This window comes from Suricata suricatta, chromosome 2 (assembly GCF_006229205.1).
Source record: "Suricata suricatta isolate VVHF042 chromosome 2, meerkat_22Aug2017_6uvM2_HiC, whole genome shotgun sequence".
Taxonomy (NCBI): Eukaryota; Metazoa; Chordata; class Mammalia; order Carnivora; family Herpestidae; genus Suricata; species Suricata suricatta.
In genome coordinates, this window is record NC_043701.1 from 170,285,169 (window position 1) to 170,311,686 (window position 26,518).

The 26,518-nt window shown below is 47.1% G+C and overlaps 1 protein-coding gene across 2 annotated transcripts in view; it reads left to right on the plus strand.

The window, feature by feature from the left end:
- The window catches only part of CASP7 (caspase 7), a 30,719-nt gene extending 8,722 nt beyond the window's left edge, over window positions 1-21,997 (plus strand). For both annotated transcript variants that reach the window (XM_029932602.1, XM_029932603.1), the window contains exons 3-7: window positions 14,135-14,271; window positions 14,964-15,092; window positions 16,067-16,242; window positions 16,838-16,967; window positions 20,457-21,997. In XM_029932602.1, the coding sequence (XP_029788462.1) occupies window positions 14,135-14,271; window positions 14,964-15,092; window positions 16,067-16,242; window positions 16,838-16,967; window positions 20,457-20,680 (796 nt within the window). In that variant the 3' untranslated portion in view covers window positions 20,681-21,997. The remainder of the gene's footprint in view (window positions 1-14,134; window positions 14,272-14,963; window positions 15,093-16,066; window positions 16,243-16,837; window positions 16,968-20,456) is intronic.
- The last annotated feature ends 4,521 nt before the right edge of the window (window positions 21,998-26,518 follow it).

Here is a 26,518-nt window from a genome sequence, read left to right on the forward strand (position 1 = left end):
GACTGGATGGACGAATGGAAGAAAGGAAGGTTGGATGGATGGATGGATGGAGGGAGGGAGGGAGGGATGGAGGGTGGGGAGAAAGGGAAGGAAGGAGGAAGCAAAGAAAGCCTGATGCTGTGTTTACTTCTCTCAATGTCCATTTGCTTTGCTGTCACAGAACGCTAGCTCAAAAGTGATAGTGTCTTTGGAAATAATCTGGGGGTGAAAAGGGCAAAGTCATTATGTAAGAGCCACAACCCTCCCATTCCATGCTATATCTTATTTTTTATTCAGTATATTTTTTAAACATAAAATTGAATTTTGGACAGCCCAGTGTGGCCCCAAACAGCCCCATTTCTAATGTCATCCTTCACCCTTGTTAGACTTTTGTGTAAATAAGAAGCCCATTACAGTGCCTGGTTCAAGAAGACCCACAGGTACTGATATTTGAATTGTCTGTTAGATGATGTGGAAGTTTTGACACGGTGTAAGGATTAGAGGGTGGATGAGAATTCTGCTCTTCATACAGTGGGAGATGGGAAACTGAGAAAGGGGAGACAGAATCTCAGGCAGATCCGTTTTAGGAAAAGTACGTATGAAAGTTAAGGATCTGATTATTAATTCCCTTAAAACATCCTGTGTCTGCACCCCCTTGGGAGGTCTTTGCGTGCTCTGTTGAACACCTCTGCCTTAAGATGCATCGTTTTACAAAAATAGATACAGTCTGTGATATCGGTGTGTTTTTTCTACCCCCTTAACCCCTTTGGAAAGGTCAGTAAGCCCAGGGAATATTCTGTGTTCTAGTTCACTACCTTTTTTACAGTATGGCTGATACTGACATCAAGCTTCATTTATCAAAATAAATAATTATCTTTGCAAAATATTTGAATTAAATTCCATTTTTCAGTTAAATATTTGAATGGGGGAGGGGCCAGGTTTTAGAAGGGCTTCTCTGTAGGTCACATCAAGGATTTGGAATCAATCCTAAGAACAAGGAAGTCATGGAAGAGTTTAAGTAGAGTGACTTGATACCTACAAAAAAAAGTGCGGGAGCCGCAGAGCTGCAGTGCGGGGCAGGGCCTGAAGAGGGGGCTGTTGCAAATTCTCCGGCCCGAATGAGAGACAAATGGGAGCCGAATTCGGCAGGTGGAGCCAAGCCTTCAAACCCAAAAGTGCCAGAGGTGAAGAGAGGTAGAAGCAACGAGACTTGGCGACCAAGAGGAAGGAAGGGCCGAAGAGGGGAGAGACGATGAGGAAAGTGCCACCTGGATCCCAGGGAATAGTTGAAGTCATCTGGTGACCCCTGAGCTGTCTGGCAAGGAAAGGGGTGATGAAATCAATATATTATTTCTAATAGAAAAACCCGCGTTTGCCACCTTTCATTGCTTCCTTGAATATTCCTGCTGCCTTGGCTTTGCTGCCTTTGAGCACAGGACAGATCTGGGTGGTGCCAGGAACTTGGCAGGTGATGGGACGAGACTCTGAGAGCAACTCAGAACAGTGAGATTTGCCGCAAAGCAGATGTCCACTGTGATGCCTGGCTGGCTGACACCCTACATCTTCGGCCCTGTGACTTAGGATGCTAATGTGCGTTGTTTATTCTGCCCAATTTTAATTCATTGGGGTGACCTGAAAATGGCAGAGCAAATCTGGTAGGGGCGGTAGCCCCTCCCACGGTCCCCTCCGCGGAGTGCGGGACACTAAGTGTGCTATAGGTCCGATGTGTCGGTGCGTCAACCACTGTGCTTGAATGGTCCCCACAGCGGATGGTGGGCACCCTGCCCAGACTGACCCGCCCCCAGCTCCCTTCTTGGGATGTCAGAATTGCTGTCAGGTGGCGCCCCCCTACCCCTCTCTAACTGAGGGCACGTGCCCTCCCCTGGAGACCTCAAGGATTCTGGGAAACAAGTCTCCTTTTTCACTCCCAAAGCCTGGGAGGACTCACGGCCCCAGATAGTTCCAAGCTCAGAGTGCTCTTGGCTTTTTCGCCTTACTGTCGCTAGATGGCGCCACAGCATCGTTTCATTTCCTTTCCGTTGGCCGCGAGTAAACCCCACTGTTCTTTAATTTTTTTTTTTGAAAAACAAGAATGTATTAAAATGTTTTCTCATTTCCTGATTACTGAAGAACAGTTGGAAAACACAGGAAACCACAGAGGGAAGACATGCAAGATATTAACATAAAATTAGCAAAAATGTTTTGATTAGTAAAAATAGTTAAAATTAGTCAAAGTAAAAACAAAAGAAAAGGAGAAATTGGTATGTGCGCAGCCTGCACTGAGGTTGAGCCATTGTTTAGGGAACAAGGCCTAGAATCATCTGCAAACTTATAGAGGGACTCTTCTTGAAGTAAAGGTAGCCCTAGCACCTGGCCCAGGGTACGGGCCACCCACGTTAGCAGTGTGGTCCCTGCCCTGGATGGAAACCCAGGTTCTTCTCGAATGTCTAGGCATGACTACAGAAAATGACTAGTGGCCGGGAATAGCTAATTGCTGAATTGTAGTGTACTAGGAACTGTGGGAGGAGCATGGGGGAGGAGGGAGAGCCAGAGGAGTTGGAGGTTGAGTTATCAGGGGACAGGAAGACCCTGCCTCAGGCCACAGTGACAGCGATGGTCAGACCAGGCCACAAAGCACACAGATTCTTGGAAAGTGGGTGGAGGTCCACAGCCTGGGTGGCTTTGGGCCTGGTGGCACCACACTGGGAGCCACTGACGGTATGGGACCAGGCCCCACCCAGCAGCCTCACACATGTCCTCTCTAAGGCATACTTAAGCTCTGAAGTCAGAGGCTCCATTCTGCTCAAGGTCAGTATTAAGGGAAATAAAAGACAAAGTAGCAAACAGATTTCACGCACTCAGATTTCCCCGGGGCCCAGATTTTCCCTGCAAAGAGGTGTTTATTCTTCCACTTCCCAGGTGAAGGGGGCAGGGGAAAAGCCTGGTCTTCGAAACTTGATCAACCCCCCTGATTTTGAGGCGCTCATTCAGATCCCATGGGCTCTGTCCTCCATATCATCTTCGTGCTCTGCCCTCTGTGCTCCTCAAGTGTATTTAACAAATGCCACAGGGTTATGATTCTTTCTCCTGCATTGCAACGTGAGTTTCTCCACCAGTTAAGTGTTCTATGTAAACAGATCCCTGTAAAAATATGTGTTATTTGAGTAATTATAAGAAGGATCCCAGTGGCCTGCCTTTTCATGTGGAGGGGAGGGTGTTACAGAAGAACCAATGCTTTCGAATTAGAGAAAGATAGCAGACTTTAACTCATTCCAGAGAAAATGTTAAGCAAAAGCCATTAGATCACACCCATTGATTAAAAGAGTCCAGGTGTGGGCCCCTTACCAGAAAGAATGTTAAAATATACCCAGGGCCTTTACTTTTCAGTAAAGGAAGTCTTGGAATTCAGACTATAGAATACCAGATGCCTGTCTCCCAAATGTGTACGTAAACCAGACCGCAGATTTAATGCCATGTTAAATCTTGAGGCAGTGATGACTCTTAAAAATGGCAGCAGTGGTGGCGCGGAGGCAGATGTCCCAGGTTCTGGTCATGGCCTTGCCTCCCAATCACTAGTTGAGGCACTAGCAAGTCCTTTGACCTTTTTGAGCCTCAGTTTCCTCATCTGCACAATAGGTATATGAATACCTGTCCACTAGATTGTTTGTGGGAATTGAATACAGTCAGCTTGCTAAATCTGGTGAAGATGGAACCGTACATCCTTCCTGAAGGGGAAGAAATCATAGAACTGTGATGTTACAACTGGAAGACTCCAGAGAATGTGATTTATCCAGTTCCCTCCCATAACAGTCAAGGCAGTCAAGACCAGAGAGGTAAAGTACTTTACCCCTAGTCAGCCAGCAAGATCAGCACCGAGACCCGGGTCTAACTTGGGGCGCAGTGCTCCACCCCGTCCATCAAGTGCCAGCCGTGACTGCACTGGTGTCGAGCTGGTCACCCGCACGAGCCCATCAGCAGAGCAGGTTTCTTCTTCTACCCAAGTGGGTCAGCACATGTAAGTCTTGGCTGAACTTGCTCCCTTTCTGCTCTGCTTCAGCTGAGGGGTTGGACAGACTTCCAGCAGGGCTAGCGATGGGCTTTCTGACGGAGGGCCAAGTGCCCATGCCAGGAGCAGAGAGCCACATCTCTGAAGCGTGATCATGGGATCTGAGACTTTGAAGCTTCCCCACATGCGGAATACTTCCAGTTATTCTAGGTTATGGCTCTTCTAGAAGGGAAATCGTGAGCTAACTGTGTGGTTAAAGGACAAAAGGGAAGAAGGGAAGTCAATGATCAGGTTTTTTGTCCTAAAAATGTTAAAACACAATGTGTGCAGAGTTAAGTCTAGTTATAGAAAAGTGCTATGAAACTTAAGACCTGTTGTTTGTCGGGGGAAGACGCAGTCACAAGCAAGGGGTGTGCGGTGTGGCCTTCCCTGAGCTTGCTGGAGCCCAGGTGTGCTACCTGGCACGCACACGTAATAGTGAGTTTGTCTGCCATCCACTGCTGAGGAAGAATGAGGCCTGGGGCACCCGGGTGGCTCCGTCTGTTAAGCGTCTGACTCTTGATTTCTGCTCAGGTCATGGTCTTGTGAGATTGAGCCCCACCTCAGGCTCTGCACGGACAGCATGGGGCCTGTGTGAGATTCTCCCTCTCCCTCTCTCTCCCTCTCTGCCCCTCCCCTGCGCACACTCTCCCCCCTCCCCAAATAAATAAGCATTAAGAAAAAAGAGAGAGAGGACTGAGTCCTGATCGATATTCTGACGCCTAGAGCCCTCCGCCCCCATACAGACAGCAGTTTGAGGCTGTTTCAAGAGAATCCTGCCCTTTATTTCCCCCCTGCATGGTTTTTTTTAAGTCTTTTATCAATGTTTATTGTCAGAGGTGTCTCTGCTGTGTTTTTCAGGGGAGGACGGAAGTGATGTTGGGGGGAGGAATCCTTCCCTCCATAGCCTATTTTAAATGGACTTTGTTTCCAAAGTAAGTGTATGTCTGCACATCTGAGTTCCAGAAAAGAATGTACGGAGCCGGTTTTCTTTCTGCTCACAGACCTGAGGGTGGCCGAGGGTCTGGTTTGCCCAGGATACCAGGTGTTACCACTCCACTCTGTCAGTGACACACCTGTCACTGACTGTGACCTTGAACCAGGAAATTGAGAACCACATCATTGTGAGCAGTTTGCTTCATAAGGGTTTCATTTTTATGTGTTCACATTTTCCGCATTGCGTTTGGAGGGGTGAGTTAGGGAAGGGTGACAACTCCTGGATCATTCACTTTGTTCAAGACCATTGAACAATGATTTATATGCCTCACTTGACTATCGAGGTATTTGGTTTGCCTCTGTAGTCTTTTATCGTATTATTTGTATGAGTGCCTTTTGTACTTCTTTAAGGCAAAAAATAACCTCGAGCATTTGAACTCTGATTCACCACAACCCCCCCTTGTCTTTTTGTTCATTTACTTACATACAATTTTACATATTTTGCAGTGTCTGTGTGTGCTGTTTTGCCACCTTCTGTGGACTGACACTTTGGCGGGTCGCCCACATCTGCACGCTCATCACTTTGAATAGCCGTGCGGTATTTCATTCGACTGCATCTCGGTCTCTTGCTTAGCCATTCCTGTGCCCATGTTTTCATCTTAAAAATGGTGCCACCGGCTGCATCTTTGTGGAAGTTTGGGGTGTTTATTTTCCCTCCACTTTGGATCCCACGCTCCGAGAAAGTCACTTTTTCTCTAGGCAGCTGTCCCAGGGCTGGGAGGACGCAGCAGTGTGGAGCCCGGGCATTTCTGCTGGTCAGCAGAGAAGGGGGAGGCCAGTGTGACTTTCCCAGCCCCAGTGTGAATGGTCCTATGGAAAACTCCAGCATACGGTTCACTGCTGATTCAGGCACGGGCCTTCGGGGGCAGGCCGGCTGTGCCAGTCTGCTGTCCCCTGCTGAGCCCCGAGCATGTTGAGTTTTTATTATTACAGAGAAGAAGGAAACTCGCTGCCCAGAGTTGCCGGGCGAAGCCTAGTTCTGATGCACAGGGGGGTCCTTTCGGATGGAGACACGAGGTACCTTCCCGCTTTCCTTTCCTCTCTGCCTTGCTCTGTGCCTTGGTATGGGATGTTAGGACTGTCGGGGATCCCCGCTGTTAAAATGCTGAAACCATGAATGAATCATCCCAAAAATATTTAGACAAAGCAGCTATGGAAACCAGAGCTCTAGTTCCGAATGAAACAGCCCTGGGGAAATGTGTGCCTGGTGGTGTGTTTACTTTCTTACTGATGAATGTCTGCAAACAGATAGGGCTTCTGGGGATCCTATTCATGGAGACGCTTTCGAAAATAAACAGTAGCAGGTTTGCGTGCTTCTATTCCCTTCCAAATATAGAAAGGTATAATTCACATCTCAAGCAGCCCAGGGGATCTGGGAGAGGATAAAACCTGTATTTATCCACTCCAGCGGTGGGGAAAATTATGCTCACGCCCAGAGTGGATTGTAAAACTTCATTGTGCCCTTTCTGAGGTTTTTCACTTCTTCATAAAGTCGGCAGAGTATTTTTCCCCTATAATGGTTTCTGGTACAGGTTGCTATCGGCTCTTCAAGGACGTCTTTTTTATATAAATAGCCATCAGAGCTTGGTTGTGATTTTTTGCCTCTTGACTTTGTTGAAATGACTGAGTTGGTCTCGCACTGTAGAATTCGAGGTTCCAAAAAACGGGTCCCTAAACCAAAGAAGTTGGGATAATCGAGTTTCTTCCCGATAATCAATGCACGGTCTGCGTTCTTAGCAGAGATTTGAGCTTCTCTGAATGTGTCTGGGAAGAGACGATAATGGTGTTTGGTCATAGTGGTGAAACACAACACCAGGAAAAAGTGGAAGATGGTGAGGAAGCATTGGTATTCAGTTAACAACCGCCCGTGGCATTTCAGTGCGCTCTTGCGAACACTTGCTAAGTCAAGTTCTTCTAGGTTATCGTGGTTACTGCAGTCTTGCTCTCATCTGGCCCTAGGAATGGTGATTTCATGGCCAGATTTATTTATTTTTTAATCTGTAGCCAATTGGGAGACACAGGTGCTTTTAAGAGGATTTAGAACTTTTGATTCACTGTTCCAGTTTATCATGAGCCTTGCACTTAACAGCAAGAATCCCGTGTTTCTTCTCAGCATACTAATCTTGGCCAAAGTCTTCAGAAAGTAAAAAGATAAAAGCTAGGTTTACCCACAGAGAATTAGCAAAAGGCAGGGGAGGAGCGGTGCAGTGGAGCAGGGGGTGGGGAGACAGGTATATGGGGAGTAATAGAATCTGACAAAAAAATATGGTGGCCAGTTTTTATCTGCTATGCAAATTCTAGTGATACTTGTGTCTGGTGATTTAGGGAATGTCTGAAGTGGTTCTTCCAACACGATTTGCGGGTTCAAGAGAAAGACTTTGATCTGCTCCTGGGGTCTGCACCGTAGCCATTCGCTCATGCTCTGGGATCTTCTGCAGAAAAGTCATAGGAACTTAGGAAAACAAGAACAGCCACGTTCAGAAGATCTTATCTCTGGGGGAGGATCACCAGTTGAAGACATTTCTAATCTGGATCCTTGGAAGCTTTCTTAGCAGCCTTCTCTTTTCCCACCCCTGGGAGAACCTGGCCCGCCGAGCTGCCGACTGTTACAATCTCTCTGCAGTGGCTAATTAATTAGCCCAGTCTCGTTGGAGCCCTTGAGGCCCCTGCTCCTGTCCAACAGCAGTTGTTTATCTGACCATCTGCTTGGGTCTGGCAATTGATTTCCAAACAGACAGTAACTCTTCCTGAGCTATCAGCACTGGGATTGCAAAGCTTCCCTCCCCTGCCTCTGAGTTGCTGCGCCACCAAGGTTGGGCCGGGACCCTCCAGACACTGTGCAAACAAGGAGGGGTAAGGGCGGCCTTGCACTCACAGTGGCATTTCCTGGAACCATCTCGGTCGTGTTGTTCAAGGAATATCAGAGTAACCTTTTATCTGCCATCACCCGTAGACCTCGCAGTTTTCACAGAAAACTGTAGATCACACAAGCGACCCTAAATTCAATCTCGCTGCTGTAGAGGGGCACCTTCCCCGGGCCGCCTTTCCCGAGGTCTGTCTTGTCCGAGCTTCTGGCCAAGAACCAAGGGTCCCAAAGGCCGTGCCCACGTGGAGAGTTAAGAGCAGAGGGTGAGCTGGCCCTCTGCCCTGAGAGGAGACCGCAGTGAGAGGTTAGTCAAGGGAGCCCAGGCTGTAGGCAGACAGGACAGTACTGAGGCCCTCACACGACAGAGGTGAGTGGCTCCAAGAAAACACGCAGGCCCTGCTCTGATCCTCTATGTCTAGCGGAAGGCCCTGGGAATCTGGATTTTAATAGAGGCAAGAAATGATGGAATAGGGAACTTCATGTGGGACCTGTGCGTGAGCCTGGGCTCTAGTCCTGTCTGGTTTTGTGTTCCCAGACAAGCTAATGTCATCTTCTCCTATGAGATGGGGCCAGAGCCTGCGTCGTCAAGACCACGGTAACGTATACAAGGCAGTAAGCATTCCAGAATGGTCCTTCTTAGAACTGTGTTTATTACGGGCACCGTTACAGACACATAGAGGAGGAAGAAGCTCAAAAGGCTAGGGAATAAAATCACGTGTAAAATCACAGTGAGAGGCAGAAACACGGGGTCTCTCAGGAGCCCTTTTAACGAGTAGCACAAAAAAGTGTGAATCCAGGGGCGCCTGGGTGGCCCATTCGATTGAGCGGCCAACTTCCGCTCAGGTCATGATCTCGGTGTTCGTGGGTTCGAGCTTCGCATCAGGCTCTGTGCTGACAGCTCAGAGCTTCTGATTCTGTGTCTCTGTCTCTGCTCCTCCCCCATTCCTGCTGTCACTCTCTCTCTCAAAATTAAATAAAACATTAAAAACAAAGTATGAATCCAGTCATCTTCAAAATAGGTCAAAGAGCCAAATCCGTTTGCAGCAGGTGATTTTTAACTACTAAATCATTTTTATTTTGACCTCTGGAATAGTTTAAGTTAGTCACATGTACGAAAAAAGATACATGGTGAAACCTTTCCTCATTCCTGCTGCCCTTGCCCCGGACCCCCACGCAGGTAACCATTCTTTGTGATATAGGACAGCCACCATTAGTAATAATAACATCTCTGCACTATCTCCTGCAGGCCACGCGCTGTTCTAAGTGCACTTTGAGTAGCAGCTTATTTACAAGCTGCGAGGCGCATGTTCTAACTTTGTTCTTTTTACAAACAAGGAAGCCTTGTGGGGTTAAGTAACTTGTGATCCGTCAGCTCTGTGGTAGAACTGGGTTTCAGAGCCAAGCAGCCCAGCCCTGGACTGAATGACATGGTCTGTTCGGTCACCTTTTGGGAGTCTTTCTGCAGATTCAAGCAAACATACAGATACATTTTCCCCCAAAGGATGGTATACTGTTCCCATTGTTCTGTAACCTCCGCCTTGGAAGTCACCTTCCAAGTCCCTCTCTGGGAACGCAGAGAACTTCCTCATTCTTTCCCGCAGTACCGTGTTATTTTGATCAAACACCCTCCCCTCCATGGTTCATCCAGGAAGTAGAGACTGAACTGCACCTGCCTGCAGGTCATTATGGGAGTGGCCGACTGGACAAGTTTTGTCTGCCAGCCAGGTCTTTGGACTGAGGCACGCAGTGAAGGCTCAGGGTTGGAAATAAGAGCCACGGGGGGAAAAGGAAATAAAACTCGCCAGTCCACGAGTGTCACCGAAGAGCCCCAGGTGTCACGCACAAGGGAAATACTGCAATGAAATAACTGTCCTGTGTGTGTATGAAGAAGCAGCAACTAGGAAACTACCCTAGAAGAGTTGCCTCTCAGAACTCATTTCCCTTCCTAAATGTGAGGCTGTACTTTTTTTTTAATGTTTATTTGTGTGTGTGTGTGTGTGTGTGTGTGTGTGTGTGTGTGTGTGTGAGAGAGAGAGAGAGAGAGAGAGAGAGAGAGAGAGAGAGAATCAGCTGAGGAGGGGCCAAGAAAGGGGGAGACACAGAATCAGAAGCAGGCTCCAGGCTCTGAGCTGTCAGCACAGACCCTGACATGGGGCTTGAACCTATCGACTGTGAGATCATGACCTGAGCTGAAGTCGGACACTTAACCAACAGAGCCACCCAGGCACCCCGAGCCTGTACTTAATATCTCTGCAGCAGCCTTGCAGGCAGAATTGGCAAAATGGAAGTAAAGGCACGGCTCTCACTGGAGTCTTAAAGGGAGAATGGGACAGAGAGGGTGCTCACCCCCTCCCCCCACAGGGTGCTGGGAAGCCTCCTGACGAGTTGGTGGCAGACTCTGATTCTACCAGATTGTATCTGTGACGCCTTGGGCTTCAGTCCACATTTTTTCTGGTATCTTCTCCGTCTTGGCAATCATTTCTTCCTTTTGTTTGTCCAGGTACATGCTTTAACCTGGGCACAGGGGTTGCTTTCCCGGAGGTTAAGCTACAGATGGAGTTTCCCCAAGGCCAGTGCCTCTTAGGAAGGGAAGTCGGTGGAGTAGAATTTATTGCTCTCTGATACACATCTGGGGTCTGGAAAGACCTGGGTTTAACAAAAAGCTGGTTTAGGTCAGAAGGAAAAATAAATATTGACGCACTCAGATCCAGAAAGAGGAAGCAGCTATTCATTTCATTTTGAAAAAAGAGAGTTCAAGTTAGGGGCCGGTCAGGTGAGGGAGCTCCCTCCCTTCTGAAATATTGACCAGGATCACATTTCATCATCAATTTTAAGGTACTTTTCGTAACCGTGGAAATTCCTTTAAAGCGTGTCTTTCATTATTTCCCTTTTGTGTTCCTTTTTTTTAAAAAAAGAAAAATAATTTATTTTTCAAATTCTATTCTGATAGAAGTGGAGTCCTTTTCTTGCATGTAACTTACAGCCAACCCTGTTTTTCTTATGAAAGATGCTCCCTGGCTTCTTTTGTTTTGCTCATCATTGCAGATGGGCTAATGACATCTTTAAAAAAAATCACAGCGTGTTTATTACTTGGATGTTCTTGTACAGTTCGTTTGAGAATAATTCAGGTTGCGGAAGACAGAGGTAGAGTTTTATCTCTTAACGACCCTCCAGCCTGCTAGACTTCATGCTAGTCTTATTTTGGATCTTTGAGTGGCCTTAAATTAGCTAAAGACCTGTCAGGAGGCAATGAGAAAATGCAGGGAGAATTTTAACAAGATCTTGGCCCATAGTAAGCCCTGACCGACCAATGTCAGTTGGTGTTAATAGCCCTAAAATGTCTATAATTTGTTAAAAAAATTTTTTATATTTATTTATTTTTGAGAGTGAACAGGGGAGGGACAAAGATAGATAGAGATGCAGAATCTGTAGCAGGCTCCAGGCTCTGAGCTAGCGGTCAGCACAGAGCTGGATATGGGGCTCGAACCCAAGAACCGTGAGATCATGACCTGAGACAAAGTCGGAAGCTCAACCAACTGAGCCACCCAGGCACCCCTAAAATGGCTATAGTTAAGCCACCTCCACCAACTAGAGAGGCATCAATTGAATACCAAAGATTTTCTGTGCATATGAAGGACTATGTGCAGATAATTTTCATAAAATGTACAGAAGACACTGGCAGTATGGGTCATTGACGGGGAATTCGGAAGTAAATCCTACCCATCCCCCACCCCCCTCCACAGATGGCATTTCCTTGAACACTACAGAAGCATGCTTTGCTTATCTTCGTCTCCTCCGAGCATTTATGGAGACCCAGGATGGGGAGAAGACCACAGGAGTATTTACTGCCCATCAACTCGGCCATCTCATTTGGTGACAGTCACAGAAGGCTGTTTTCCAGGAAAGGAGGTCGGTGCTCCAGGAAGGGTCCCTTGGGCAGATTCTGAGTCCTGGTCCAGCATTCATTTGTGCTGCCTCCCCAGGGAAAGAAATGTGGCGAAAAATTGGCATCACCCCTCTAGACCAGACAGAAAACGTAGGGAGGAAGCATCTAGGGAAGGTAGAACAGATTGAGGATATTTTTTCTCTGAAAAATCAGATGATCTCATGGAAGAAAGTTGGCCTTATTAAAAGTGGAAGATAAAGTAGTGTAGCAATTGAAAAACAGCAATAAAGCTGTCTGGAGATTGGACAGAGAGAGCTACTCTGTAATCTCTGGACCCAGGTGGGAGGGGTGACGGCAAAGGCCATGGCCTTCCAGAGACTGAGAAACTACCACAGGTGAGATTCAGTGAAGACTGGGAGTGAAATGCCCTTGGAACCTGTTTGTCAGGTACCAAGCTGAGTTTTTATCTGCACTTTACTCCTCCCAACTTTTGAAGAGAATTTGGGGACAGTGATGGACGAGTCTTCTAACAGATAGGCAAGGGCGTGGGGCTCTGAAACACCCAACAAGAGACGGTGACCGTCCCCTGAGGCCGACAGGGTGGTCTCACTGTGCTCATCACTGCCTGGCTGACCTTGAACAACTCCTGTCTGTGGACCTGGTTCCTTATCTGTACAATGAGGACTTGATTCATTCATTCACAGAAAACTTTTTTTTTAACCTAATTAGGTTAAAATTGCCCTGACTAGAACCTCTCGTATGGTACTTACCCGAAGTGGCCAGAATGGACATGTTTGACTTGGTTTTGACCTTAAGGGGAAAGCTTTCAGTCTATCATCATTAAGTACGATATTAGTTGTGAGTTTTTCGTAGATGCCCTTCTCAGGGTGAATTAGTGCTCTTGCAATCCTAGTATATTTAGCATTTTCATCATAACAGGGCGCTGTATTTTGTCAATTGCTTTTTCTGCATCGGTGGAGTTGATTATATGGTTTTGTCCTTTATTAATATGATGGATTACATTCATTGATTTTTGGATGCTAAACTAACCTTGAATTCCTGGGATCGATCACGCTCGGGATGGTCAATAACCCTACACACAGAGTGCCAGATTTGACTTGCTAATTTGTCTTCTTGAGAATTTTTGCATCTATAATCATAATGGGTCTGTAGTTTATTAAAAAAATTTGTTATTGAGGAACTTACATCAGGCATTGTTCTAGGGACTGGGGACACAGTAATTTTTCAGAACAGATTAAAAAAAAAGATCTCTTGTGGTTGAGTAGCACAGCTGCTTTCCACTCACATTTGACTTTTCTTTCTGTTTTGTCTCAATGATGCTTCGTGTTCAGGCTCAGAGCCCGTGTGCCAGACTCTTGGAAAGCTGGATGGTCAGTGTCTGGAGATTGGAAGGGGACTGCTTTCTTTTTTCTTTTTTTCTTTTTTAAAGTTTACTTACTTTTGAGAGAGAAAGAGCAGAAGCAGGAGAGGGGCAGGAGAGAGGGAAAGAAAGAGAGAGAATCCCAAGCAGGCTCCGTACTGTCAGTGCAAGAGCCCAACATGGGGCTTGAACTCCCGAACTATGAACCTGAGCCAAAATCAAGAGTTGACGCTTAACCGACTGAGCTACTCAGGTGCCCCGACTTTCTTTTTAAGTTGCTGCTCCTTTTTTGCCCCTCTTTTCACATAACTACTTCTATTATCAGGTATTAATGTTGTGTATGTGGATTCTTTCATTCGATATTATATTTGTGAGATTTGCATATGTGGCTTCTGTGGTCATGGTTGGTTCACTCTCGTTGTAGGATTTCTTTATATGGATATCCAGCAGTTTATTCACTGCACTATAAATGGACATTTGGATAATTTCCTACTTGGGGCTATTGCTAAACGGTACCACTGGGTGCATGTGTAGATCTGTCCTTTTTGCACACATATTTACTCTACTTTGGGAGGATCCCCAGGAGTGGAATTGCTCTGTCATGGGATGTGTTTTAAGTTCAGTGTTGGTAGATTCTACCAGTTTTCCACTATGGAAGTCCAAAGTAGGTTCCCACAGCAATATATGACAACTCCAGGTGTGAAACGGGGTCACCAGCACATCATAGCCACACTGTTGAGCGTGTCCTAGTACCCACATCGTGGCTGTAAGTTGCATCTCTCTGGCAGGTAATGGAACAAGGCAGGAGATCCTGTTCATTTTAAATGTGACAATTAAACAAAGCCATCCGCCCACCTCGGGCATTTTCTTCACAGATATTGGCACTTTCTTGGGTATCCCTTCCCTGCCAGCAGTAGAATCGAGGGGCCATTCCTGTCCAAATGCCTTCCACAGCCCCTGACTGGCTTTATATTTCCCCAGTAAGAAGAAGAAAAATGGCTCGGGGAGATCCATCACAACCACCAAGGACCGAGTGCCTACCTATCAGTATAACATGAATTTTGAGAAGGTGGGAAAATGCATCATAATAAACAACAAGAACTTTGACAAAAAGACAGGTAAGTGTTGTGGGCATGGGCTAACCTTTCCTGTTCCCTTCCGTTGTTTTCAGCTTGTATCAGACTTTGATTGGAGCAAGGCTGTGCCCATCTGCTGGACAGCCCCCACCCAATGCTACTTATGTGTCCGGGAAGAAGGGATTCCAGGATACCAGGGGCTTTGGAGTCGAAGGTCCCACCATGAACATTATCTGATGCAGGACTTGGACCAAAGGGCTAAGAATCAAGGGGCACTTTGTAGCCCCAGCTGGAGTTGGGAGATGCCATGATGAGGCTCACCCTCTGTGGGCGAGCTAAGTGACCCTCTCCTTTGAGTTTGCTTCACGTATCGGTTGCTCATTTAAAAAAATTTTTAATGTTTATTTCTGAGCGGGAGAGAGAAAGAGCGCAAGCCAGGTAGGGACACACAGAGAGAGGGGGAGACACAGAATCTGAAACAGTCTCCAGGCTCTGAGTTGTCAGCACAGAGCCTGATGCAGGGGCTCAAACTTGTGAACTTCGAGATCATGACCTAAGCCAAAGTCGGATGCCCAACCGGCTGAGCCTCCCAGGCGCCCTGAGTTGCTCATTTGATTTGTGACCTTGAGAGCATTTACCCAGGAGCCAGCAAAACTGCCCTTGGCGCCTGATAGGGTAATGCTGGCCAGCAGCCCACAGCCTGGAGTCGCTCACCGTGGACTTCGTTCCCGCAGGCATGGGCGTCCGAAACGGAACAGACAAAGATGCTGAGGCTCTTTTCAAGTGCTTCAGAAACCTGGGTTTTGACGTAGTCGTCTACAATGACTGCTCTTGTGCCAAAATGCAAGATCTGCTGAAACAAGGTGCGTTGCCCACCCCCTCCCTCCGTCTTCTTCCTGTTCCCTGGAGGGGCAGCACGCCAGTGGGCTCGGGTGGGGGGCAGGGGCGCCTTTGCAGGATAGGGATTTCAGCCTGGGAAGTCTCCTTCATCAGGACCACTCTGGCCCTGTCTGTGGGCTAGGCAGGGGACTTCCAGGAAACTTAGATCTCTCCCTGAAAAGATGAAATCTGCTCATGCAACAGCAAGGGATGGGTTTGTTGTTTACAGAACAGTCTCAATTTCAAAGAGTTCATTCGTAGGGAAGGAACAAGTCTGTAGCATTCTGTCCAGAAGGGACTTGACATGTAAATTTTTCTCTAATTCCATATGTTTCAGAAGTACATTATTTTTTTAAAGCTTATGTATTTATTTTGAGAGAGAGAGAGAGCGAGCGAACAAGCACATACATGAGCGAGGAGGGGCAGAGAGAGAGAATCCCCAGCAGGCTCTGCACTGGCAGCCCAGAGCCCAACACAGGGCTCCATCTCACGAACTGTGAAACCATGACCTGACCCGAAATCAAGAGTCAAACACTCAACCAACTGAGCCACTCGGCACCCCTGGAAGTACCTTTTTTTAAAAACAGATTTTACACATAAGGAAACCAAGGCACAAAACGGTTAAGTGACGTGCCTGGTGTCACAGACCTACCAGGCAGCAGGACCGTGCCCTCAGCAGCCCAGTATACTGCCTCCCAGCAGCCCCCTGAACCGCCCCACACTGGGGGCACGCGTCCTCAGAAGGCAGCCCCATCTTGGTTTCAGACTGAGGGAGAATTCTAGAGTTCTCCGTGCCTCTCACTTCTCTCTGCTGGTCTTCCTTCTCACCGGAGATGTCCTCCTCTTCGTGAACACCTGTCTGACAGCCAGTGGTCGCTGCTGGGGGCGGGGGGGACCCTTTTGAGGTCCCACAGGACTTATGTCTTAACCTTTCAACCTTCACCTGGCGTGTTCGCAGCGTCTGAAGAGGACCACGGAAATTCAGCATGTTTCGCCTGCATCTTACTAAGCCACGGAGAAGAAAATTTAATTTATGGAACAGATGGTGTGACGGCCATAAAGGACTTGACAGCCCATTTTAGGGGGGATAGATGCAAAACCCTTCTAGAGAAACCCAAACTCTTCTTCATTCAGGTAAACCCCCTTTCAGAGACAATGCCGTTGAAAATGGAAAAAGCTTACAGAGTGACTCGGGTCGGATCACTTTTACGAGCGTGCGTGCTGTTTCAGTTGGGGTTTGCAGGTTGGCGTTTTGTTTCTCTACCTCTACAGGCTTGGCATCTGTATTTGCATCAGACCACGGGATGTGAGGGCTTCTTTTTTTTTATTATTTTTTTAACATTTATTTATTTTTGAGAGAGAGAGACAGAGTGTGAGCAGGGGAGGGGCAGAGAGAGGGAGACACAGAATCTGAAGCAGGCTCCAGGTTCTGAGCTGTCAGCACAGAGCCCGACAAGAGGCTCAGACTCACAAACTGTGAGATCATGACCTGAGCTGAAGTGGGACGCTTAACCAACTGAGCCACCCAGGCGCCCCGGTGAGGGCGTCTTTAAGATGCTGCAATGTTTTCATTTGCTCTTGCTTACTAATTTGGCACAGCCTTTGTTCACGTATCGATCAAATGCTTGCTGTACCTGTCATGCGCTGTCGGCGGCACCTGGACGCAGCGGTGAACGCACATGCATTCCTATTCCCGACTCCATGGAGTGATCTCTGCTTTGTTCCTTAGGCTTGCCGGGGGACAGAGCTCGATGACGGGGTCCAGGCTGACTCGGGGCCTATCAATGACACAGACGCCAATCCTCGATACAAGATCCCCGTGGAAGCCGACTTTCTCTTCGCCTATTCTACGGTCCCAGGTATCAAGTCCATTGCCTATTAACAGGACCGTGACGTCTCACCATCAGCACGCAGGCTTGGGGCTCTATTCCTTTCCTATTGCTGCAGTGCTAAATCCCCCAAAACGTAATAGCTCCAGACATACATGTGGATTCTCTTCCAGTTCTGGAGGTCAGAATTCCAAAACGGGCTGGCAGGGCTGCGTTCCTTCTGGAGGCCCAAGGGAGAGAATCCATCCCCTTGCTCTTCCCGGCATGTTAGGACCCCCTGCCTTGTGCTCCTCTTCCTCCAGCTTCAGAGCCAGCGGCCTCGCGTCTCTGTGAGTCTTCTGTGAACGTGGCCCTCTCTCTGTCCACAGCTGGGAAGGGTTCTCCTCTTTGCAGGACTCCTGGGATGAGGTCAGGCCCACCTGAGCCACCCAGGGTACTCCCCAGCTCTTCCTTCCGTAGCGGTGATCACATCTGTGGAGTCCCTTCTGCTAAGTTCGGTCACCTGTCCACGGGTTCCAGGGTTAGGGTGTGGACATCTCCGGGGGCCATTGTTCCGCCTGCCACGGGGATGTGTTCATGTTTCTCTCCAAGTAAGCTCCACCCTTCCATGGAGTGTCACTCATGTTGTTGGTCATAGTAAGAACAAACATTTCTGTAGCACTTCACATCTTACAGAGTGTTTTTTGTGTCTCTTACCTCTTCTCATTCTTCTAATAAGCGGGTAGGTGTTACTGTCTTAGTTTTACACTTAAAAAAAATTGAACTGGGGTGAGCTTCAGTGACATGCTCAAGACCCCACAGAGATTTCGGTGTAAAACTACGGCTGCAGCTCAGACCAGGATTCCTTTGCACCACAACCCAGAAACAGGCGCCAGAAAATGCCAGGAGTGAGCAGCCCACCCATCTCCCAAGCTCCCTGTTGGCCTTAGTTCAGTGGAATTCCTGCCTCTGTTTCAGCTAAAACCCATTGCTTAGAAATGCCGCTGTTGGGTAGTAGTTCTGTCCCATGCTTGCTCCAGAGGCATTGGCTGGTGACCGTAAATAGGTGTGGCTGGAAAACCAGCTCTGGCAGGGTCTACAGATGAGGTGTCCTGAGAATGGCAACTTCACAGGTTTTCAGGATCACGTGGGGAAAAAATGTGGTCTTCCTGCGATTGAGAGGGAGGCAGTGTCATGGGGGCATCGGGCTGGGTGACCAAACCCAAGGCAGAGCTGTCGGAGTTACGAGCGAGGTCTGGCAGAAGCAAGGAAAGAAGGGTGAACTCCAGGGAGGCAGGTGAGAGAAGCGTTCCTAGAACGCCATCTTAACCGAGTCATGAAAACTCAAACAGCAGGGGAAGAGAAAGATGGCGTACCAGACTGAGCGCCAAGGGGTCAGAGGCCCGATGCTCTGCTCAGACTCAAAGGGCTGGACCACAGGGCATGTTAGCCTGCTTGGGCTGCTGTAACAAAATGCTAGACACTCAAGGGCAGAAATAGCCTTCTGGAGGCTAAGAAATCCACGACCAAGGTGCCTGCCATTTTGGTTTCTAGTGAGGACCTGCTTCTTGGCTGGTAGGCCACCTACCTCTAGCTCTGTCCCCACCCGCATGGCAGGGAGATGGTGGAGTCCTTCTGATAAGGACACTAATTCTTTGGGATCAGGGCTCCACCCTCATGACCTCCTTTAACAGTAATTACCTTCAGAAAGGCCCTATCTCCACACTAGGGCTGGAGCATCAACATTTGAGTTTGGGGGACACAGTCTATAGCACAGGATATGATGAGGCACAGCATGGATCCAACCCAGACAGGTGAACGGGGGGCCCCATTGTGGGGAGCCCTGTGTGCTATCCGAAGCAGCCTGAACTTCACCAGGATAATGAAGTACATGGGAACTGGTTTAGGGAAGAGAATCACAGGATGAGACTGGTTTTCTGGAAGACCACGTAGGTCAGGGGTTAGAGGATGGGAGCGCATGGGCGGTGCTGAAACAGAGGTGGCTGCGCACCACCGGCCTCCCTAGTTCATTGTATTGAACGAGATCTGTTACGTGAGCCCCAATGCAAGCGAATTGCGTTCTGGTACTTTTGCCAACATTGGGCTTAAATCCTCACGCTGAGGTTACCAGTGAGCTGCGGGACGAATTCGGATTCCTCAATCATGTCACACTAAAACGTTATCCCTGCTTATTGTGCGTTTATTCAATAAGTGATTGTTACAAATTATCATGGGCGAAGACCCGATTCTCATCACACTGGTGAGTCCGCTTAGGAGTAGGGGCACAAACCACAGCTCTTCATGGAACCCAAGTACAACTTCATTTTGTTTCATGCTGTCCCTTCAAACTGGAGGGAATGGGGGGGTCATGAGGGGAAGGCTCCTTTGCCCATGTATGGAAACCTTAGCAGCTCCATGGCTTTACAGCTGATGCTAAGATATTTAGACAGTATTGTCACTTTTCAAGTCACAAACAGTCACAGAATGGCCAGTCTGAAATAACAACTAAAACCATGAACCCAATTTGGCTGAAATTTCTTTTAATCCCAGATCAGCCCTGCTCTAGGTCTAAGATGCTAAAAGGGCCTTGATCCTTCCCCTTACTCCCCTCCTCTGCTGTTTGCCAGATCCTTTGTAGATTCTCCCAGAGTCAAAGATGGGAAGGAAGGAGGGAGGCGAGTTAAGGTAAGCTGCAGGTCCCCTGGTCACTCGGCTTCTTGTGCTCAGAACCAGTGAGATGAGCAAGGCTGGGTGCTTTCTCCTTGGGCACTTTCCTGAACCTCTGGGTTTCCTGGACCCTACACCTCCTTGGCTTTGGCTTTGCATCTCCGTTCCTGGCTGTGCATCCTAATTCCTTCCTCCTCGTCTGGGCATCCTCCAGGGCACTTGTCCAGACTCTTCCTGCTGAGGTCTCCTTGTCCCTCCAAGAAATCCTGTTGGACAGGACCCAGGGAGGACTGAGAGCCAACTCTCTCTGCCACAGACCATATTTGGTCCATGAGAAGCACACCCCTTACCCTTGTGAATGGTGGCCCTTCCCGGAGCGGCAGGCTCTCTGGGCTCTACCTGTAAGGCAGTTGGCCATTCAGCCACCTCTTACTTCCAGATTTCTCCATAAGGAGCTCGGATCCAGTTCTGTGTTCCCTCCCACCCCCAACAGCAGGAACACATCTCACAATCCTCTGAGATCTCTTGCAAATTCTCTCTTGTGAGGTTTGGATTAGAAAGTAGCTCTGTCCCCAGAGGGCGGTGAGGAGATCCAGAGTGAACAGAGTGCTCTCTGGCATTCCCTCTGAGCACTTAGGTATTTGATATGCATCCATGCAGGAACACCAGGTCTTGTGTTGAGCATCTTCACGCAGCCTTCTAAACCAAAGACGTTTGCTCCCTGAGCACACGAGCATTATTCTCACCTGGGACTTGCACGCAGAGAAGAGTAAAATAATTTCAGAAAAGCAGAGGCTGCATACACCGAGAGCTCATTCTTGGTGGTACGGCCAGGCCAGCCAATCTGATCATCTTCTTTCTTTCTCATTGAAGGCTATTACTCATGGAGGAACCCAGGCAGCGGGTCATGGTTCGTGCAGGCCCTGTGCTCCGTCCTGAATGAGCATGGCAAGAGCCTGGAGATCCTGCATCTCCTCACCAGGGTGAACAACAGGGTGGCCAGGCACTTTGAGTCCCAGTCTGATGACCCCCACTTCCACGAGAAGAAACAGATCCCATGTGTGGTCTCTATGCTCACCAAGGAACTCTACTTCTGAAAATAACCATTCCAGGGATGCGTTCTAGCTGAAGGCGATGGATCATTCATTCATGAATCTTTTTTTTTTTTTAATGCTCTTGAAATACTCAGAAATTCTAAAGGATTTTAATTTCAGGAACATTTGTTGATTCAACAGGAAAGAAACTTTTCTGGTGCTGTCTTATGTTCTTATGTTTCGGGAGACTTTTTTAAACAATGTTATCCATTTGATGACTGTAATTTCTTCTTAAGACTGATTTTCTGTTTGTATTTTTCTCCTTGTTGTCTCATTTAGTACATACAACAAAAACAACCTCTGCAGATGACTCTCGGCTGTGCCCACCATGACCAGTGGTGACACAGCAGACAGTCCTATTTGCACCTGGCAAAGGACGTTCCAGTGCTTGAGAAAAAGCAGTGTATGTTCACCTGTATTGCAGAAAGTGGGTATTGAGTATGATTTGAGTGATTTTTTTCCTTGACTTAGGGAAGATTCCCATGTAAAAATTCACAAAAAAAGTTAAAGGAGAGGGGAAAAAGTTAATCTAATAAGAATCAGACAGAAAACAGAAACCATTCGAGGTATTTCAATAGAGGGGATTTAATAGAGGATATTGACTTACAAAGATGATCAAAAAGAAGGCAAATAAAAGAAATCTGTTATCACCTATGGCTATGAAAAGCTGTGGTTACCTTAATCCAGAAGACCACAGGAACTGGCCACTTGGTCATGGTGGGGGCTGCCTGGTGCAAGCTGGGACCACCATGGCAAAGACAAATCCCCTGTCTGAGATGAGATAATACCAGCCGAGTCAGATGTGGAGAAATACCCCCGCTTCATCTCTCCTGCCCTGAGTCTCCCCCTGGCACCTTACCCTCCCAACCTTACCTGGAAGCCAGCTGACAAGGCCCTGGGAAATGTGATTTCCTGCAATACAGAGCACAGAAGAGCCTAGTGAGGCAGGCAGGAACAAGAAATGGATATCAGAATGGCCCTTAATGTGAATATAAGTTATCCTATTCCCTGATGTTCAGCGATTCCTCCATTCAGTTGTTTATTAATTGCGTTGTCTGATAATCTACATGTTGCCCACTCTGTGCAAAATAATCTTTTTTTTAGCTTAAACATATACCTGGAACTTGTTCAATTATTCCAAGCCTTATTCTGAGTAAATTTTCCGTTACCTCTAATTCTGTATGTGGGCAAAGATTTTTGCACTTTGTTTTCAAGGTTACTTTTTGAATTCTTGATAAGTTACTATTTTATTCTGCCTAATAACTGGTTAACACACAGATGTTATATTTATTGATTAAAACGTGGTTGCTTAATTCCTAACCTTCTCAGTTTGCTTTGCTTCTAAAGTTTTCTTAAGGCAGTGAAAAAGGGGAAAACAGGATAATAATTGACCTCACTGACTTGACCTCAACACATAATATAATTCAGGTTTCTTTTGAGGCTGGAGCACCAATAGAACCGTACGTAAATCACCACTAAGGAACCTCAGATTCTTCACTTAAAGGGTTAATTAACTTATAAAGCTGGTCGCAATGGGCTACCACTTATTAATTTGGCAACAAAATCAGATGGAGTAGAAGTATTTTCTCTATGATAATAATTAACTTTAGGGCCAGTTTATTAGATTTGTCCCTGGCTTCCTGCTTTCTAAGTATACCAAATGTACGAAATTTAAGTGTAGATCATGAATCAAGAATCAACAAGCATTTGTCTTACCATTCTCAAAATTCACGCTGTGTGTTCCTATTAAAGGAACTTCTCCTAGAAATAAATGCGTCTAAGTGCATTGTGATTGGAGGTAAAAATTATAGCACTCTAGTTGTTTGCTTGTAAGCTTCCTTAAAGATTCCAAATATCAGGGTTTGGGGCTCTTTAAAAAATTCTCTGAGCGACCGTAGATAGTAAGCTCACAAGTAATGAATGTTCTGTCCTGTCCCTTAGATGAGTGACATAGATGGCTGTTAGAAGCCCTTCATTGGGCAGACATTCCGCATATCAAGATCCGAATTCCTGTTCCAAGTTGGTTATGTGCTCAGTCACACCTCCATTCTTAAACTTTTCTGATCCTTCTATGAACTCAAACCCGGTGAATACACATTCATAGCTCTCCTTGTTATTTAGAACGCAAGCTGCGCCCTGCAGGAGTAATGTGCACAGCACCTTCTCCGCGCACATGGAAGACAGCGCAGAAGTGTGCTGTCCTTGGGGGCACAGTGGGCTCAGACCTGGGTTTCTCTCTAGTTTCTCTCAAGGTGCCCTGAGCCTGTTTTAAGTGTTAGCTGTTACCACATGCCCCATCAGCTTTAGGCTCTGCCCTGAGCGGTTTTCTCTGAGCAAATTTCCATAAACCACCTAAGCCTGTTGTGTTTATGAATTGCCCAAAACAGGTTTCAAAGTGCTGGAGTTCAGTGTATTCACATGGTTTAAAGCCTCAAGGAGAGAAAGGCCTCTCTGTGGGAAAGATGATGTCTTCTGGAGGGACACAGAACCGAGGGGACCAATTCTTTATTTCGGTGGCCGATTCTTCATTTTGTCCAGTCTCACAGCTTGTCACCTGAAATCTTGCCACCAGCTGCTCTGGTAACCGGAGATTGCCTTTGGACTCCGTGGGCACACCCTCCTGCTTCTGGGCCCTTTTCCAGCAAACATCTGGCCGAGTGAGAAGGAGGTGGTCACTAGGTTAAAGCAGCAGTCTGTCTGTGTCACGAGGCAGGGAGGCAAGTAACAGCAGCATAGGTATCACTAATTTCTGAAGGAATGTGACCCTTAAGAGTCCTCCAAAGATTTGCAGATCAAAACACCAAAGTCCTACTAAATGCTAGGTGTTGGGTTAGGGATAGGGCTAAAAAAGATGACCAGGAAATGTAGTTTTCCCTAAAGGAGGTTAACAAATCCCTCCAGTAACATTGTGGCCCTAAAGGAGTTGTGCTCACATTACCCTGGAATGCAGGGAAGGGGGTGTCCCGCTGCTTGCAGACTCCGAGAGGGGGATCCCAGAGGAAATAAATCCTCTTCCATTTTAGCCACACCAGAAAGGGTGAAAGGAGGCAGTATGGAAGGGGAAATGAACTTTTAAAAAAATTTTTTTAACATGTTTATTTTTGAGAGATAGAGCATGAGCCAGGGAGGGGCAGAGAAAGAAGGAGACACAGAATCGGAAGCAGGCTCCAGGCTCTAAGCTGCCAGCATGGAGCCCAACACAGGGCTCGAACCCACAAACTGTATCATGCCCTGAGCTCAACTCAGACACCCCACCAAATGAGCCACCCAGGCCCCCCGGGAAATGAACTTTTTAGTGTGACTTCTTTACTTTAGAGATTCTCAAGCTCTGGATGTCTGGGTATGAAGCAGATTCTCACACCCCAATCCTACCCCCATTGTAATTCTGTATTCCCGGGGTGGAGACCAGGAACCTGCTCATTTAACAAACCTGCCTGGATATTCTCACATAAGGCTTTTACACTGATACAAAAAATCTCCCTTGCAGATCAGCACACATGGCAGCAAAGCCTAAATGAAACCACTGGAAAAAAAGATCACCAAAGGGCCAGCCGTTTATTGACTCTTCACAGACCCAGTGTCTTCCTCAGCTCAGGCTGCCATGACATCAGCCTAGAAAGGGTGGCTTTACCAACAAACATGCATTTCTCACAGTCCTGGAGGCTGGCTGGGAAGTCTAAGTTCAAGGTGCTGGCAGATTCTATGTCTGGTGAGAGTCCACTCCCTGGATCATAGATTTTATATTTCTGCTGTAGCCTCACGTGACAGGAGGGATAAGGAGCTTTCAGGGATCTCTAACGAGGGCCCTAATCCATTCATGAGGAGCCTACCCTCAGGATCAAATCACTTCCCAAAGGACCCACTTTCACATAGCACCATATTGGGGGCTGGGATTTCAACATAAGAATTTTAGGAAGGCACAAACTCTCAGTCCATAACACCTGGCTAGCCATCTTATCCTAAGGTTGGATAGCAAAGGATCCAAGGCACGCATGTGCTCAGGAGTACAGAACATTTGCCCAGGAACTTCAGAGGCTGTACAGGACCTTCAAGGTCAGGGCAACTTGTAGAGGAAGCCCATGACATGTCAGGAAGGAGCAGATGGCGACGGCTTGCAGTGATGGGTTCAGGTGCACTGCTTCTCCAGCTGGGGGCAGTAGCCACCCTTCTTTCTTCTTCCTCTCCAATCACTTAGGCAACCATTTCTAAAGGGAGGCCACCTGTGTTTCCCCTCCTCCAGTGCTTCACGGGCACTACAATGCAAAACACTCCCTTTGACAACATCACTAACATGTTTAAATGAACTTCCCTCTAAAACACCTTTTGTTATGATTACATTATTATAACATAATATTATAATAAATTAATGTTAAGTAGGGAAGGGAAAAAAATAATTTTCAAGTGAGTGGTTTTTTTCATACCAGGGTAAAGGACTAACTCATAAAAGCTTAGGAAAATCAGCTTTGCAAATTATCTTTTCTGAAGCTTCCAGCTGTATTGAATGCTGACAGTTTTTAAGCATGGAGATGAAAGAGACAAATTTTTTCCTTTTGTGTTGCTAATTGCAATTTTGCTGAGGACGATGAAGCCGGCTTTCCTCTTGAGACATTTGCCAGAATACATTAATTGCACAAATATTTACAGACTGCTAAAGCACAGGGGCAGCATAGACCAAAAAAGATATGGAACACTTGAAAAAAAAAAAAACCGCCTTTCTGACACATCACATTTGTGGCCAGCTACCCAGAATCAGTGTAAACAATTTGCCCCTTAGCTTCAGCCAATGTGTTTAAAGAACATTGTCCATAGGTTGATTTAGTGTTTACTTGGCTGCTAAAGTCTTTCTTCAAAAGCCTTGACACGTCTTTTCCTCAGGGTTAAAAATAAGGTTTCCAAAAATGTATATTCCTTTTATAGATTGCTGTCAACCCTGAATCTCTCCGGCCACCCAGATGGCACACGGAAGAGGTCTATCCACTGGTTTCCAGGTCCCAAGGAGTTTCAGAAAGCTAAACAGAGCAAGCTAGAAGACTTGACTAGCAAAGCCACAACCTCTTGGTATCACCTTGATTTCCTAGCAGGCTAGTTAAGAGCAAAGGCTCTGGACTCCCGACAGCCCTGTTCAAATCCTTGCTTCGCCACTTCCACGTTGTATGACCCTGAAGAGTCTCTCAACCTCCATAGACCTTGTTTCTCCATCTGAAGATGGAAACAGTTCTATGACGGTACCTAGGAAGCAGTCCCAAACTCCAAGAGCCTGTAAGGAGTAAATGAAGAAGCTCTTAGCACCATGCCCGGATGCAGAAACTCCTGAATAAATGTTTGTTGTGGTTTTTTTTAAACCAGCCTGAACATATAAATAATTTAGGCCACAGAAAGAAGGGAGGGAAAGAGAAGGGGTGCAGGGGAAACAAAGTACAAGTGGATTCTAATATCCAGAAGAGGCTCTTTCTGAGGATAATGACTACCCATGCAGAAGAGAAGAGGAAGACGGGCAGGAGCTCAAGCTGGCCAGTTACCAAAACATCACAGGAAGGCAAGAATGTCACAGCCCCAAGCCTAAGCTTCAGGTTACAGATGCCCAGTAAAATACACGGTGCCCAGTTAAGTTAGAATTTCAGAAAAACATTTTTTTAGCAAATAAGTATATCCCAAATATTGCATGGAACATACTTACATTAAAAAAGTTATTTCTGGGGCACCTGAGTGGCTCAGTTGGTTGAGCATCCAACTTCAGCTCAGGTCATGATCTCACAGTTCATGAGTTCGAGCTCCATGTCGGGTCCTGTGCTGACAGCTCAGAGCCTGGAGCCTGCCTTGGGTTCTGTGTCTCCTTCTCTC